The 17,150-nt window shown below is 45.4% G+C and overlaps 1 protein-coding gene across 1 annotated transcript in view; it reads left to right on the top strand.

The window, feature by feature from the left end:
- The window catches only part of CCDC171 (coiled-coil domain containing 171), a 665,674-nt gene that overhangs the window by 67,388 nt on the left and 581,136 nt on the right, over positions 1-17,150 (top strand). The window contains 1 exon segment of the mRNA XM_030194229.1: positions 8,907-9,081. Coding sequence (XP_030050089.1) covers positions 8,907-9,081 — 175 coding nt within the window.

Here is a 17,150-nt window from a genome sequence, read left to right as displayed (position 1 = left end):
TTTCAGGTTTAAAAACATTTACTGCTTTTTTTTTTTCTTTTTGTAGCGGCTGCTGCTGCTCAACAGGAGAAGCAGCAGCGGCCGGACAGCGTTACCAGTGGCAGCTGCAGGTGGCGAAGGGCAGGGCCGTGCCTAGGGTCTCTGGTGCCCCCCTGCAGACTATCGGTTGGCGCCCCCCCCCCCCTGTCCAGCAGAGCAGGAACCAGAAGGGAGCAGGCAAGTAAGCCGGACCTCAGGAAAAAATAGCACTGTATGTATCCCTCATTGATAAGTCTCTGACTCTAAAGTTTAGCAATTTCATTAAAGCAAAATGTATTTTCACATATCACATCCTATCCAAAGAGAATGTTTTATATATGTCACCCGTCTGTGGTAAAACTTCACACAGTATCAAAATACCTCTAATATGTAGTCATGCCAGCCGAGGAAACTAACTAACAGTGGAGGAGTTGCCTAGTGGTTAGGGTGGTGGACTTTGGTCCTGGGGAACTGAAGAACTGAGTTCGATTCCCACTTCAGGCACAGGCAGCTCCTTGTGACTCTGGGCAAGTCACTTAACCCTCCATTGCCCCATGTAAGCCGCATTGAGCCTGCCATGAGTGGGAAAGCGCGGGGTACAAATGTAACAAAAAATAAAAAATAACTGTGCTCAGCTCACAAGAGACAGAGTGAACATAAAATAAAACTTCATCCTTAAAAGATAATATCGGATGAATGCATGAAGGTGAAGGTGAATATGAATTCCTGTGAATGGAATCAATTTGATTTACAATAAATCCAGATACTACTCCCTCATATATATAACAAAACATTATTTAAGTGGAATGGAATTATTTGACTGTACTGGTAAACAGAAAGAAATACTCTATTGCATTCTAATCTCCTTTGCACCAAAGGATATAATTCAGATCAAACATTTAACTCTGATCAACTATCTCAGATCAAATATTTATTTCAGATCAAATATTAAGGTTTCCTTGCTTACAGTCACTTAAATCTACCTAGCCTTTATATAGCTTACAGCATTTAAACACTCTTAAACTGAAATTCACCCTTTTCTATTCTTCATAAACTTCAAGTAATCCTGAAATATTCAGATCCTTTTCTCACTAGAGAAACTTCAATCTCTTTTCACTTATATTTTCTCATTTACCACAATCAGGCACTCTTTTATAACTTCAGTCAACAAACAAAGGAAGTCACAGCTGGATGTCTCTCTTGGCAAAGGACAGCTCTCACTCTGTTCACTTCCTGGGCAGATTTCTTAACAGAAGCTGATCATCCAATCAGAGAGCACTATTTGAATGCAGATTAACATACAGACACTCATGGGAATGTTTAGTGAAAAACACCGGACTAATTTGCATATGATTTAAACAAATCTGAGCATATGACAACCAAGTACAGACTCCCAGCACCTGAATTCTGCAATTAGATTTAAGGCAAATACTTTTAAAACTTATTTTTAGCACTTTTAAAATTTCAGCTTTAACTTGAATGCTGTTTCAAGCTCTGAAACTCACCCTGACTGAGGAGCTAGCCCCAAACCGAAGCATAAATAGCAATCTGGTTGTATTCTCACGTAACTTGAAGAGCGTGCCTGCCTCATCTGGTTGTATTCTCACGTAACTTGAAGAGCGTGCCTGCCTCAATTAATACTGCTCCTGTGCATGAAAAGGGGAGGGCAGCAGAGAGAGGAGAATCACAAGTTCAGGTGAAAGATTTTGCAAGTGAGCAGACGGACGGACGGCAGAGCAGTGGCGCCCCTCGAAGGCAAGCGCCCCCCTGCGGCGCTTACCTCGCTTACCGCATCAGCACGGCCCTGGCGAAGGGGGTTTGATGCACCGGGGGGGGGGGGGGGTGGAGGGAGGGTGGCTGGAGGGGGGAGGGTCGGGTCGCTGGACATGGGTGGCTGCAGGGGGGGCAGGGGGAGAGGAGGGTCGCTGGACATGGATGACTGGGGGTCAGTGTCTGTGCTGGCTTCTGTCTGTCTCTGTGTTAGTTTCTCTGAGTGCTGATTGCTTCACTGGACCTCACTTGTGTGGGCTATGCTTCTCTGAAGAGCCAGCTTCCAAGATGGCTCCCACTTGCTCTATGCCAGCTTCCAAGATGGCTCCTGCTTGTCTTTCCTGTGTGTTCACTTCCTATGTGTGTCAAGCCTCTCTCTGGTGGGAGTGTGTTCCCTGCTCCTGTCCTACGCAGGTGACATCAGTGAGAGCCTTCATAAGGAAGTGCTGTGCTGGCATGCAGGGCCTTTGCATGGTGTTATACCTTTAGGTCAGGTCAGGTTAGTTAGTGTTCTGCTGCACTACTGCTTAGCCTTTCTCTGGGTTCTGGCCCAGCTTCTCTTGGTGTCAGTGGACTGCTAGTCCTTCCGTGGGGGGCTCTGTCCTGCTACTCTGTGTCTGTGGACTGCTTGTCCTTCTACTCCCTTGCTCTGTGTTTAGAGTCTGAAGCCTTCAGCCATTCTCCCTCTGTTTGTGGTGGGAGTCTGTAGCTTCAGCCTGACTCTGCTAGTCCCTGGTTATTCTATTGTCTGCTGCCAGCGCTGACTCTGCTAGTCCCTGGTTATTCTATTGTCTGCTGCCTGTCTCTGACTATTGCCTGAACCCGGTTATTCTCTGCTTGCTGCCTGTCTCTGACTATAGTCTGAACCCTGATACTCTGTGTGCTTTTGCCAAGCTTGTCTGCATATCCTGACCCCCGCTTCAGCCAAGCTTGTATGTATATCCTGAACTCTGCTTCTGCCTAGCTAGTGTGTATATCCTGAGGGTATATCCTGAACCCTGCCTCTGCCTAGCTAGGGCGTTAACCCTGAGTGTATATCCTGAACCCTGCTTGTATATCCTGAGGGTATATCCTGAACCCTGTTTGTATATCCTGAGTGTACATCCTGAATCCTGTCTCTGTCTAGCTAGTGTGTAGTTCCTTGGTATTTATCCGGTATCCTGCCTCTACCTAGCTAGTGGGTTTACCCTGTGGGTATTCCCTGAATCCCGTTCTGCCTAGCTTGCTGCATGCCCTAGTCCTTGCTCCTGTTACGCTTCTGTAAGTCTTGTCTCCTTGGTCTGTCTTGTGGTTCTTGCTAGTGGCAGTACAGCAGCTTTCAGTCTGAGTCTAGTAGTTAGTCTAGCTTCCTCGTGTTTCCCAGACCCAGGGTGGGTCCTCTGGATCTCCAGTTCCGGCCTCGTCCTGCAAGTCCTGCCGGCCACCCGCAAGCTGGAGCTCAACTCCAGGGGAATGGTGGTCAAGTGCAGGTGAAGCTGTTTCTGTTCTGCCAGTTCCAGTTGCCTGCCTCAGTCATGACTCCAGTCCAGAGGTCCAGTCCTGTCCTTCCTAGTATCCCGTTCCAGGGTGGTCTTGCCTGCCGCTCCTCGGCAGGGGTCCAAGGGCTCCCAATTCCCGGTTCTGCCTTGATGACCTGACAGAATGCAAAGGCCCTCGAGAACGCGACATCAAGCGTATTTCGATAAGATGTTGATAATCATCAGTATTTATAGCCATAGTTAAAAGAAGTCTGCTTGCCACTGAGTGTCCACCTCTGAAACTATGGTTTTGTTTCTTTGAAAACGAATGTGATCAGGTCAGTGTAAGGTATATGTCTCTTGCTCTCTCAGCCATTCTTTGACCTGCTTTTGTTTGAGAGCTTTATTATATTTTCTAGAGGCATTGAACAGAGGTGTGATGCCTCCTAAACTCCCGACCGCCTCTGGATTGAAGTAAATTTGGTTTAGGATTTTTTTTTGTAATGGCTTCGTAGGGCAGTGTGCGTTTCAACACTGGAGCTGTAGGGGGGGGGGGGGGGGGAGCCTTAAAAGGGGAGTGGAAAGGAGGTGTATGATTAGCTGTGTGTTGCAGCTGTCTATGTATAGTGGCCTAATGCTTCCAGGGAGGAAAAAATTGTCTGTGTATAATATGTAAACTGATTTGATTGTAACCACAGAAAGGCGATATATCAAACTCCATTCCTATCCCTCTCCCTTTCACCAGGCAATCAGCTTGGCAGCTGGAAGTAGGTTTGTTTAAAAAAATCAACACAGTTTTTTCCCCCTCCTTTTGGACTGACTGCAGAAAACAACTCTGGAAAATGTGGATTCTCACACAGAAAGCAGCACTTCTCTGTTTTAAAATTCAATACTAACTGTTAACAGTAGATCTTTTGCTTGTGTGCCCTTTAAAGCCTAAAAATGTAATTTTGCTTTTTTCCTGTACTGAGTGAAAAAACATCTGCCTGACACCAGGGCTTGGGGGGAGGAGGGGGAGATCTGGGATCAAGCTTTTTTTTATTTTTATTTATTTATTTTTTTGCAGTTTACAAGTTGGCATGTAATGATAGCCAGCCCCTCTATGGTTTGATAGAAAGTTTCTTTCTTTTGTTTAGGGGCTTGTGGCACAAAAAGGAGGAGGGCTATGAGAGGAGGGGCACAGCACATTGCGTTCACTCTTGTTCTTTTGTATATGTGCCCTTTAAAGCAAAGAGAAGGAGGATCTGGGGGTCAAGCCTTTTGTTTTAAAGCTTAAAACGGCTGTCATCCAGTAATCAGCCTGTTCTTAAAAATAGATGGACCTAACTTGATCCAGCTTAAAATAAACACATGGAGGCATATTTTCAAAGCACTTAGCCTTCCAAAGTTCCATAGAAACCTATGGAACTTTGGAAGGCTAAGTGTTTTGAAAATATGCCTCATGGTATCCTTTTGAAGAAAAAGAAAACAAATGCCTATTTTTTTCCCATCAGAAAAAAAGATTTAAGCTGCACAAATTCTTCCACAGATGTAGGGGGTGATGTTAGGGGTGTTTGAGGTCACCTCCCATCACGTGACCCCCATCCAAGATGGCAGCTAGTATTGGAAATAGCAAGTGATGTCATGGTGTCCAGTAGTAGCTGACTTCTTGGGAAAAGGGGCGTGGCTGTCACATTCTGTGATACCACCAAAAGGGATGGGTTTGGGGCAGGGCTATGTAAATAAGGTGGGGCAAGGTGGTGTGGCTTTGCAATAGGGGCGGGGCTTGGGTGGGACTATGACATACATGACAGCTATCACAGGGGGCAGGGTTTGGGTAGGGAGTGGGCAAGGCTTGGGTGGAGAATGAGTGTGGCTTGGCTGTGTTCTCACTTCTGATTGGCTGAGAACCTGGAAGTGGGTGTGTTAACTGTTAAAATCAATTTAGTTTGATAAATGCCAGTGAAATACACTACTCCCATCCCATGAGAGCTTGGGTGTGCGTGGGGTCTGCGGAATGAGCAGAGAGGCCAGACCTGAGAAGGAGGGGGGGTGGACACAGATTCTAGAACCACAAGGGGAGGTAGTATGAGGGGAGGAAGAGAGCTCAGACTGGGAGGGTGAGGGAAGAGAGAATGACTCAGATCAGAAAGGGAGGAGGGGGAGGGAGAGATGCTTGGCGTAATAGAGGGAGGGAGAGAGAGAGACTATGGGGGGCAGGGAGGGGATTCAGGGTGTAAGAGATACTGGCCCTGCAGTAAGTGGGGGGAGGTGTCAGGTGTGGCAGGGGAGAGAGAGACAGACAGACACTCGCCCCATGGGGGGGGGAGAGCAGGACAGAAGGAGAAATTCTGATTCTGTGGTAGGAGGGTCAACTGGAAAGGAAGAGAGAAGGGAAGGAGCTGGATGTGGGAGGGACAGACACAGAATGGATGCCGGGCATGGAAAGAACATAGGGATATGGACAGGGACAGTGCTGGACAGAGGAGGAGAATAGGGAGAGGGACACAGAGGGGAAAGATGCAGGATAGGATGGTTAAGGGACACAGAGGAAAGATGGATGATGGACAGAGAGAGAAGAAATGTCAAGAGGTCAGAGACCTTGGGAAGAATTAAGAAAAAGTAAAAAATCGGAAAAACACTTGGGACAAATGTAATGCTGAGACAACAAAGGTATAAAAATGTATTTCTAAATTTATCAATTGTATTGTGTTAGCTTAGGGAAATGTGTATATCTGATATCTTGCATTTCAGTTTCTATTTCTATTACTATGATAGATTTTCTGTATAGCTCTGGAATGCATTTACATTTGACAGGGTTTGTTTGTTGGAGCTCTGAAATGGTCTCTCCCCCTCCCATTCCTAGCACCTTAAAAGAAATGATGTTATAGAGGGCCCAGCTTAATTGTACCTCCTTGGGGGGGGGGGGGGTGTGTCACTGTATCCTAGATACACCATTGCGCTATGCAACTGGGACTGTGTTTGAGAGACTTTAAATTGAAAGTACCAATCCTGTGAGGAAACATGGCTGATACTTCATGTACATACAAGGAGAATGATTTTGACTTTCTACCTGCAACATGTGCACGTGTGCCACATTTGTGCGAGATCTTGCAGCCAGCCACTAGCCACACTGCCACACTATCCTCTAATTGTGCTTTAAATGTATGCCATTAGTGAGTGTGTATTTTCTGAAACTAAATATTTTCTGTGTTTGGAGTGTTGCTCCATTACTACAACTTGTTTTTAGAGTTGAAGTACACTTGTAGTACATGAACTTCAGTCATTTAATAACTTGTTTTTCTCTCTGAGAATGTTGAAAAAAGTATGGTGACTTTAGCTTTTGTTTTTGCCATTATGGGCTGGATTTTAAGATTGGCACTAAGCGCGATTCTAAGTGTGAACCCTTTATAAAATCACACTTAGCACTGATTCCTATACCCTAATTGTGAGCACTAGACTTGTGCCTGTTGAAACCTGGGGCTAGATGCACTAAACAATCGTTAGAGCCCTTCCCTTACCAATTCTCTTAGCGAATCAGTAAGGAACAGGCATGCATCAAGGAATAGGAATGCAAATGAGCTGCTCGTTGTAGCTCACTTGCATTCTCTATTCCATCATTAAACAGTCGACTGGTCGAGCATGCGTAGAGCAGCCAAGTGTTATGCTGGCTGATCTGCGCATGCCAAGGGACGTCCTTTATGGACGTCCTTCACTATATATATATTTAAAAAAAAAAAACGTGCTGTGCCTATGTGGACGTCCTTTGTGGACGTCCTTTGCCCCCCCCCCCCGAGATCACCGCCGCTCCCCCCTGCATTGAAATGACAGCTTCCCGCAGCCCCGGCCTCCCCGCCATCCTCCGCACCCCTGAGGGACTGCCCCGCCACCCCCTTGAGGTCGCCGCCGCTGCCGCACCCCCCTCCACCCGCCCCCCTCCGTCCACCACCGGGCCGGGCCCGGCCCGGCCCTCACAGCGCCTCTCACCTCCGTGTGAAGGCACTGCAGCAAGCAACAGCTGATCGCTTTCCTTCGGACTTCCTTCCTTTCCTCCCTGGCCCGCCCTCATCTGACGTAAGACGAGTGCGGGCCAGGGAGGAAAGGAGAGAAGTCCGAAGGGAGGCGATCAGCTGTTGTCTGCTGCAGCGCCTTCACACGGAGGTGAGAGGCGCTGTGAGGGCCTGGCCCAGTGGCGGCGACGACCTCAAGGTGGGCGGCGGGGGCGGTGCCTCGGAGGTGCCTCGGATGGCGGGGAGGCCGGGGCTGTGGGATGCTGTCATTTCAATGCAGGGGGGAGTGGTGGCGATCTTGGGGGGGGGGGGGTCGAAGGACGTCCATAGGCACAGCTAGTCTTTTTTTTTTTTAAATATATATAGTGAAGGACGACCTCGGGGGGGGGGGGGGGGCTGAGCTAAACGCGCTGTGAGAGACTTCCAGGTCTCTCAGCTGAGTGAAGCACGTCTATAAAGGATGTCCCTGACAAGCACTTTTTTCCCCCGATTTATTTCTTTATTTTTGTAACATTTCAATCCCATGCTGCCCCAACGACAGGTACAGACCTCTCGTTAGATTTTCCAGCGTTAAGGCAATCGGAAAAGGTTAGTGCATCTCATTACAATAGGGTTTCTACACAATTTGCTCATCTGCATTCCGTTTTCGTTAGCTGCTACTGTCGTTGGAAAATGGCCTTTAGTGCATGCCAGGGTTTACTACTTGCTCGTTAATGTTTCGTTAAGTTTAGTGCAACTGGCCCCTGGTGTAAATACTGGCTGCCAAGTTGGACGTGCTGACCCATTATTCTGTAACAAAAGCACATAACTTTTTGGAATGCTCCTGACACGTTCATGCCCCTCCTATGGCCATACCCCCTTTGAGTCATGTGCTATGGGATTTGGGCAGCAAGCATGATAGAATAAGTGTGCAGATGAATGTGTAAATCCTAATTGGTACCAGTTATCAATAACTGGCCAGTTGCTTGTTAACAGCTTGTTAGCCAATTAAGTTAAAATGGCAAGAATTTTACCCATCCTAAAACATGGAATTTTGGCACAGATGAAGTTTTATATTTCTAATTACTTATTAAATGGGTGGGTAAATTACTCCAAATTATGAAATTTTTATCTAGATTTATTTAACATTTAGCCGGCTTGTATTTCTGCTTTACCTACTCGTATGATGATAGTAAATACTTTATGAAATAACATACAGTCACAACAAGGGTGACAAAGGAAAGGGCAGCAGATGATGTCCAAAATAACACCTTTATTGAAACATCCAGAGACTCGACACGAGTCGTGTTTCGGCCCAACAAGGCCTTCCTCAGGAGTCTTTGGTTGGATGTATATTGATGTAAAGCTACGTCTAAAATATTACTGGTAATATCCAATATCTTGCTGCTTTCTTCCAATAAACACTTCGTGGAACATTGGACTCCTGAGGAAGGCCTTGTTGGGCCGAAACACGACTCATGTCGAGTCTCTGGATGTTTCAATAAAGGTGTTATTTTGGACATTGTCTGCTGCCCTTTCCTTTGTCACCCTTGTTGTGACTGTTTCTTCTGTGTGTCTATAAGGGTTACTGTTCTTCAGTAAATACCTTATACCAGGGAATATTCTTAAAATCAAAAACTATTACATACATATTCAGTTAATTTGTTCCTGAACGTTGTGGGTTTTTTAATAGGTGGTCAAATGTGAAAGCCAGATAATCAAATTGCGATCCCAGGTTGAGAAAGGAGAGGCTGTCCGACAACGTCTTGAGTATGAGTTGGCTGTTACCAGAAAGGATTCTAATGCTGAAAGGTGTGCTATTGAGGAAAAGCTGGCTAATGCATCTAAATTACATGAACAACTTAAAGGTAAATGTAAATTGTTTTTAAAAAGGAATGGAATTTTCACTGATCTCATGTACTTGAATTAGACTTCAGTACTTTGAAGTGAAATAGACAAGCAGGTTTCAGTGATTTTAGTAAATGAGGCTATGAATCGCTGTTCCCTCCAATCTGAGCGGGAGTCCTCCATCTACTGTCCTGCCAGTGTGGGTGCTGTTTCACTATCCGGGACAGGCAAGCTCTGCAGGACTCCAGAAAATCTGCCTGTCCCTAGTGCCTGAAAACACAATACTGAAGTGCCACCCTCCCTCCCCTCACACACTGGAGTCAATGCAGTTGGAGGACTCCTGTGAAAACCTAATTATTTTTATAATGTAGATACTCTAATGTAGATATTTACTGTCTGACGTTTGGTTTTAAAATACTGCTTCAAGTTTATTTATTTGGATTTGCTCACACATTTTTCAGTAGTAGCTCAAGTTGAGTTACTTTCAGGTATACTGGGTATTTCTCTGTCCCTGGAAGGGCTCACAGTCTAATTTTATACTAGAGGCAATGGAGGATTGTGACTTGCCCAAGATCACAAGGAGCAGCAGTGAGATTTGAACCGGCCACCTCTTGATATCAAGACTGGTGCCACTAGGCTATTCCTCCATGGCAAATTACAGCTAATTCAAAAATGTTTGATTAGGATGTACAAAAATGAAAATTCCTTGGGTATGTGAGAATCTATAACATGCGCCCAGCTTAAACTTGCCCAGATCATGTGTGGGATATTTTTATAAGAGTGTGCTTATAGTGGAATGAAATCCACTTGGAGCCAATGTAATATATAGAAAGAGTTTCCTCATGCCAGGTTTTCTTAAATGCGATCCTCCATGCTGCCATATTCTGGATCCTTTGTAATTATCTTTGGAAGGCCTATGTAGTAAGACAGTATTCTAGATGACATAAATTGGCTGCCTGGACTACTGTCCGATGTTTGAAAGTTTGAAAATATGCCCTTAGTTGTTGCACCATCTTTAAATTCAGCCAAGCCTTCCTTACTACCCAGTTGATTTGTGAGTCCAAGGTGAGAGAAGTTAAATGAGCCTCCAATGTCTTAACTTCAGAACAAATCAGCAAATCCTGATTTAAACAATGTACCAAGTGCAATTCCCCAGCTAATTCTTAAACAAAATCACAAAATCTCCATTTTAGCCATATTCAATTAAAAAAAAATATCTATTATCCAGAGAGAGAGAGAGCAAGCTTCCATACACTTTTAATAATAATCATTTTCATCAATGCTATTGACCATTTTAAGGGGCATTAAAAAACTGATCATCCAGTTACAGATGTGGAGGGGCATAATCAAACAGCGTCGGCCATCGCCATGAATGGAGGAGTAAACCGTATTTTCGAAACGAGATGGCCGGCCATCTTTCGTTTCGATAATACGATCAGGCCGGCCAAATCTCAGCATTTTGGCCGGTTTTAGATATGGCCAGCATTGATTTCTGCCGATAATGGAAACTAATGCCAGCGATCTCAAACCCGGCCAAATGCAAGGTATTTAATCGTGGGAGGAGCCAGCATTTGTTGTGCACTCGTTCCCCTGACATGCCAGGACACCAACTGGGCACCCTAGGGGGCACTTCTAAAAAGTAAGAAAAAATTTACAATACCTCCCAGGTGCATGGCTCCCTTCCCTTGGGTGCTGAGCCCCCCAAAACCCACTCCCCACAATTCTACACCATTACCATAGCCCTTTGACATTTGAGGCTGGCATAGAGGCTGGCAAAAAAGTGCTTTATTTTTATTTTTTTAGTGTGGGAGGGGGTTAGTGACCACTGGGGGAGTACGCGGAGGTCATCCCTGATTCCCTCTGGTGGTCATCTGGTCATTTAGGGCACTTTATTGGGACTTATTCGTGAAAAAAAAGGGTCCAAAAAAAGTGACCTAAATGCTCGCTAAAAACGGCTATTTTTTTTTCGATTATCGGCGAAAGCTGGCCATTTCTGTTCGGCTGATAACCACGCCCCAGTCCCGCCTTCACCACGCCTCCAACATGCCCCCGTCAACTTTGCCCATTTCCGCGACGGAGTGCAGTTAAAGGAGGCCAAAATTGGCTTTCGATTATACCGATTTGGCCGGTTTTAGGAGATGGCCGGCCATCTCCCGATTTGTGTCGGAAGATCGCCGCAATCTCTTTTGAAAATAAGCAGGATGGTGTATTAACCAAAAGCTTTAATAAGAGCTACCAGGCAATAATGGAGAGACATAATGGAGACTCCATCCATTTACTGGATCACTTGAAGTTTACTTATAGCTGTACAAACTTTAAAGGATCAGACATGCAAAAAAAGGTGTAAACCACTGTAAAGCATTACCTTTTTCGCCCAAATTTTCCAGTCTAAGCAACAGATGGCTGTAATTCACAGTGCCAAAGGCTGGTGTCAGCAGGGCCGCCAAGAGACATAGCTGGCCCAGGGCAGGGCCGCACTCTCCCCCCACGCCCTTCCCCCTTAGCTTCCTGCATCTGCTCCTTCCTTGGTCTGCCACTCTCCTGCTCTTGCGGGGGACCCCAGGTTATTGCGTTAATGCAATCACTCGGGTCTGGACACAGAGGAGCAGAAGAGAGACAGACCAAGGAAGCAGAATATTCTGGCGCCGGGCCCCCCTTGGAGGCCTGGCCCAAGGAATCTTGCCCCCTCTGCAGCCCTGGCTGTCAGACCTAATAAAATCAACAGTCCTGAACCTCCCTGATCCAAACATAATTGGCATTTTTCATCAAGCAGTGCCACTATAACTGTCAGTACTAAATCCTGAGCAAAATCCATATTGATCCTGATCTACATTAGAACATTCTTCCACAAAATCCTGTAACTGCTGCAACACATGCCTCAGTAGTTTCAGTCACCATAGACTGGGTGACGTCATCTGACAGAGCCTCATGCGGAAGCTGACTAGCAAGATGACTGCAGAAATTTCTAGCAGTGTCCCTCTGCACATGTTCTGGTGCCTTCCTTCCTGACGCACGAGTGCAAGTCCTTTAGTCCATTTTTTTTCCCATGGAGCAAGGAGGATGCATCATCATGTTCTTCTCTCAGTGTTTTTTTCTCTCTGCTTTAACAGTGCCTTCCCGTGAGAGTATTTTTGTCCCTTTTGCAATTATTTTATCCTTGCTATTTATTCTGTTACCTTTAAAAATAATTTTTTTTAGTATTTTCGGCTCTTCAAATTTACTTTCTTTTTTGTGAGTTACTAGGCCCAATTAAGCTGGAGCAGCAACCTCAGTTTGAACGCTGCCTCTTTTTACAGTTCACAATTTGAGGAGTTCAATTTGGCTGCAATGTTTTACTTGATGTCAAAGAAGACTACTACTACTACTATTTAACATTTCTATTGCGCTACAAGGCATACGCAGCGCTGTACACCATACACAAAAAGACAGTCCCTGCTCAAAGAGCTTACAATCTAGATAAGACAGGTAAACAGAACAATTAAGGGTAAGGGAATAAATAGGTGAGGATAAAGGACAGGGCAAGTGAGTAGAGGTTAAGAGTCAAAAGCAGTGGTAAAGAGGTGGGTTTTAAGTTTGGACTTGAAAACGGCCAAAGATGGGCTAGATGCACAGGCTCTGGAAGTCTATTCCAGGCGTGAGGTGCAGCAAGACAAAAGGAACGGAGTCTAGAATTAGCAGTAGAGGAGAAGGGGACAGATAAGAGAGATTTATCTACAGAATGGAGTACCCGAGGGGGTGCATATGGAGTGACGAAAGTGGAGAGGTACTGGGGAGCAGCAGAGTGAATACACTTATAGGTCAATAAGAGAAGCTTGAACTGAATACGGAAATGGATAGGGAGCCAGTGAAGTGACTTAAGGAGGGGGCTAATGTGCGCATAGCGACTTTGGTGGAAAATGAGTCGCGGAGCAGAGTTTTGGACTGATTGAAGAGGAGAGAGATGGCTGAGAGGGAGGCCAGTGAGAAGCAGGTTACAATAATCAAGACGAGAGGTGATAAGAGTGTGTATAAGGGTTCTGGCAGAGTGCTCAGAGATGAAGGGACGGATTTTGCTAATGTTATAGAGAAAGAAACGACAGGTTTTGGCAATCTGTTGAATATGAGCAGAGAAGGAGAGAGAGGAGTCAAAGATGACCCCAAGGTTTCGAGCTGATGAGACAGGGAGAATGAGAGTGCCATCCACAGAAATAGAGAAAGGGGGGAGAGGAGAGGTAGGTTTAGGGGGAAAGATGAGAAGCTCGGTTTTGGCCATGTTAAGTTTTAGATGACGTTGGGACATCCAGGCAGCGATATCAGATAGGCAGGCTGAAACCTTGGTCTGGATGCTGGTTGAGATTTCAGGGGTAGAGAGGTAAATTTGGGAGTCATCAGAATAGAGATGGTATTGAAAGCCATGGGATGATATCAGAGAGCCAAGGGAAGAAGTGTAGATGGAGAATAGGAGAGGACCAAGAACAGAACCCTGAGGTACACCGATTGGTAGAGGGATAGAAGTGGAAGAGGATCCACCAGAGAGTGTACACTAAAGGTGCAAAGCGAGAGGTAGGAGGAGAACCAGGAAAGAACAGAGCCCTGGAATCCAAATGAAGACAGCATATCAAGAAGTTGGCTGTGATCAACAGTGTCAAAAGTGGCAGATAAATCGAGAAGGATGAGGATAGAATAGAGATCTTTGGATTTGGCCAGGAACCCTCAGTGGCTTCAAAAGGCATGCCCAGCACAATCTGGTGATTTCCATGGCACTCATACTCTTGGTGCATTGGGTGCCTTGGGTCTGACCATGAGTCTAACTCTTGTTCTCTCTCTTTGCAAATGCAGATCTGGCAGGAGAGACTTTTTGGCTCCTCGAAGGCTGATCCATCAAAATCGGCTCTGGAAGCATCGACCTCGATGGCCGCTTAAGACTTCGACTAACACTGGGAGTGCACCGGGATTGAGGAGGTCTCTACCTCTCTTGACATTGGGTGCTGAAAGTAGGCTCTGGGATTGGTCAGCATTGGACCCGACAACGAGAGCGCATATGAGTTTGACATCATCCTTTTTGGCATTCAAAGGACCACGATGCTGAGCATTGTGGGAAGCTCAAGAAGCATAAGCATTGGTCAGTTTTGCACGGTGCTGAGAGTTCTGGGGCATTGGTATCACCAGTACCCAAGAAGCACCAGCAATGGGAGGAACGCTTCCCCTCTTTGGTAGAGGTGCCGTTGTGCAAGTCTCCAAGTTGCCAGGTTCCTGCTTTCAGTTCTATACCGACACCTCAGGCTGCCTCTGTCCCATCTACCCTATCTTTGCTGACACTTTCCTTTGAGCGGTATCAAGCCATGCTCAAGGAGGAGCTGGTGCAGATACTACAGTTGTAATCCACTCAGGCATCGAGGGTGCTTGTGCCAACTGCAGATCAGTCCCAGATTCTGCCTGACGTTCCATCCATACCTGTGGAGAGATTCTCAGCTCCTCGAAGGGTATCAACTCGTACAGTACCGTGCTTGACATCAGGGGAGAAAGCTTCCCCGGAGTCTGTGGGTAGGGCTGTATCTCTGTGCTCTTTGGGGCATAGAAGAGGTTCCACTGAGTTGGGGAAGGCACAGACTTGCTCAGTCCAGTCTGAGTATGGTGAAGAGTCTGACTAGGACCGCTCATGGGACTCAGAAAAGGACCCTCATTACTTCTTGGAGGAGGAGATTTATGGGGTACCTTTTTATTCCTCCCCACCTCAAAGAGACATAAATCTTCACCTGAGGGTCTCTTTCACTGGTTTTGTTGAGGAAGTGGCTTTGGCCATCCCATTTAAGTTGGAGATGGAGGAGGAGCTCAGGGCTGACATGTTTATCTGTTCTGGACTGAGTTGCCTTCTAAGGAAGGGGGTCACAGTACCGTTGCATCCTATCTTTAGAGATGCACTGATTAATTGTGAATCTTCCTTCTCAGTGCAGGTCACACTTAAGAAGGTGGATATATGCAGTATTGTATCCAGAAGGTTCCTGGATTTGAGAGTTCACCACTGCCTCACCACTCTCTGGTTGTCGAATCCGCCTTAAAACGAGCTAGGAGCTGCAGGGCTCATGCCTCTGCTCCCCCTGGTTGAGAGTCTTGGACTCTAGACTCATTTGGGAGGAAGACTTTTCAGGCCTCGATGGTTATTGCCCATATCCAGTCCTAGCTGTACGCGACCCTTTACGTGAAGCCTTTGCTACACAGTACACTTAGTTGTGCAGACTCTCTCTTTCAGGAGCAGGCTGCAGAGCTTCGCCAGTTGGCCAGCAAGTAGCTGGAGTGCAGGAAGTATCTGTCCAGGGGTGCTTACGATTCTTTGGTATTGCATCCAGACTTTCCACCTTCAGTGTGAGAATGCACAGACACTCTCTCAGTTGCGTATCTCTTGACCTAGAACCCATGGCTGTGTTTGGATCCAATAGTGCAGGCCCACTATGCAGAGACTAGGGTGTCAGCCTTCACTGTGGCTGGAACTTTATTATGGAATGAACTTTCAGGATGTTTATGTTTATGTGCCAATGTGAAATGATTTAAGAAACTTTTGAAAATGCAGTTATTTGTGGCAGCGTTTCTCTGACAGCTGGACTCTGTTAGGTCCTTTTGGTTAGTCCCTTTTATATCAGAGGCTTCAGAATGTGGAGTTACATTTTTAAGCATGATTTTTATGTATGATTAATTTTTCTTTATGTATTGTTTAAGACTTACTGTGTGTGTTTTTAGGTGGTATATAAATTTTTAAAATAATATAAATAAATAAGGTTCAGGAAAGGTTGGTGGATATACCTTGCTGAGGAGACCATCTTTTTGGGGGCAAGGTTGAGGATGTTGCCGACCTCATAAACATACTAATATCATCCAAACTCTGTCATGGCAACTTCCAGCTGCAGCCTCTTCTCTGAGGTTTTTGGGTGCCTAGGCAGTGACCCTACTACTCTCAAAGGATAGGTTTTCACTGCCTCCTTACTCAGCACAGAATCCCCAGGCCCAGTGTTCTCGGCCTTGCCAGTCCTGACCTCGGAGGTCCCAGCTGGCTCCCCAGTCAAAGTAAGGGATTAGCTATTGACTGGCTCCAGGAGAGCATAGCTGCAGTCCAAGTAACCATCTCGGACAGCCTACCAATAGGGGGGAGGCTGAAATTTTTTTATAACACAGGTAGTCCCTTGTAACTTCTGACAGGTGGGCTCTTCAAATAGTCTGTCGTGGTTATGTACTGCATTGGTATCAGACCATCAATTTGCCAACCGAGAGCATCGTTCATAAGCTCTTGGCACAAGCAGGTACTTATAGAGGAAATCTCCGCCTTTCTACAGGCCAATGCAGTCTAACCTATGCCACCAGAGGAAGAAGAAAAGGGATTCTATTCCAGGTACTTCCTTGTGCCCAAGAAAATGTGAGTATGTGTTTCCATATCTTGATGATTGGCACATCACAGGAGGGAGTGACAGTCAATGCCCCTAACCATTCGGGTGTGTTGGAGTTGCTAAGGTTCGTGATAAACTATCCCAAGTCCCACCTTCTTGTGGTTCAGTGTTTGGAATACATAGGAGCCCTGCTTGATATGTTGCAGGCTTGGGATTTGCTTCTGAGGAAAGGGGGAGTAGGAGGAGTAGGCTCTTGAGCAGCACCAGTAGGCGACGTAGATAGGAACAATCTCTTTATTTAAATATACACTCGACTCAACACAGCCGTGTTTCGGCGCTACAGACGCCTTCTTCAGGAGTCTATGAAATAAAACCAAACAATGGTAATATAACAAACATGCAGAACAAAAGTAAAATAAATGTAGAACGTTAAATGTGTGATAAACATAAATTCCATGTAGAATTAAAAAATTAATAAAAACATTTGTTATAAAAAAAATTATTAGTATTGCAGAAATGCTATAATATATATACAAATATACATATATATATATATACATACATATATATATATACACACATATATATATATATACACATACATATACATACACATACATATAAAATCCATACATGTAAAAATACATATACTCAAACATACATGCATATATAGTTTTCAAATGTATAATAAATACTTAAATTATTAAATTATTAAAAATATTAGATTATATATA

Source organism: Microcaecilia unicolor, chromosome 2 (assembly GCF_901765095.1).
Source record: "Microcaecilia unicolor chromosome 2, aMicUni1.1, whole genome shotgun sequence".
NCBI lineage: Eukaryota > Metazoa > Chordata > Amphibia > Gymnophiona > Siphonopidae > Microcaecilia > Microcaecilia unicolor.
The sequence above is the reverse complement of the archived record's forward strand: the minus strand, read 5'-3'. Positions and strand labels throughout refer to the sequence as shown.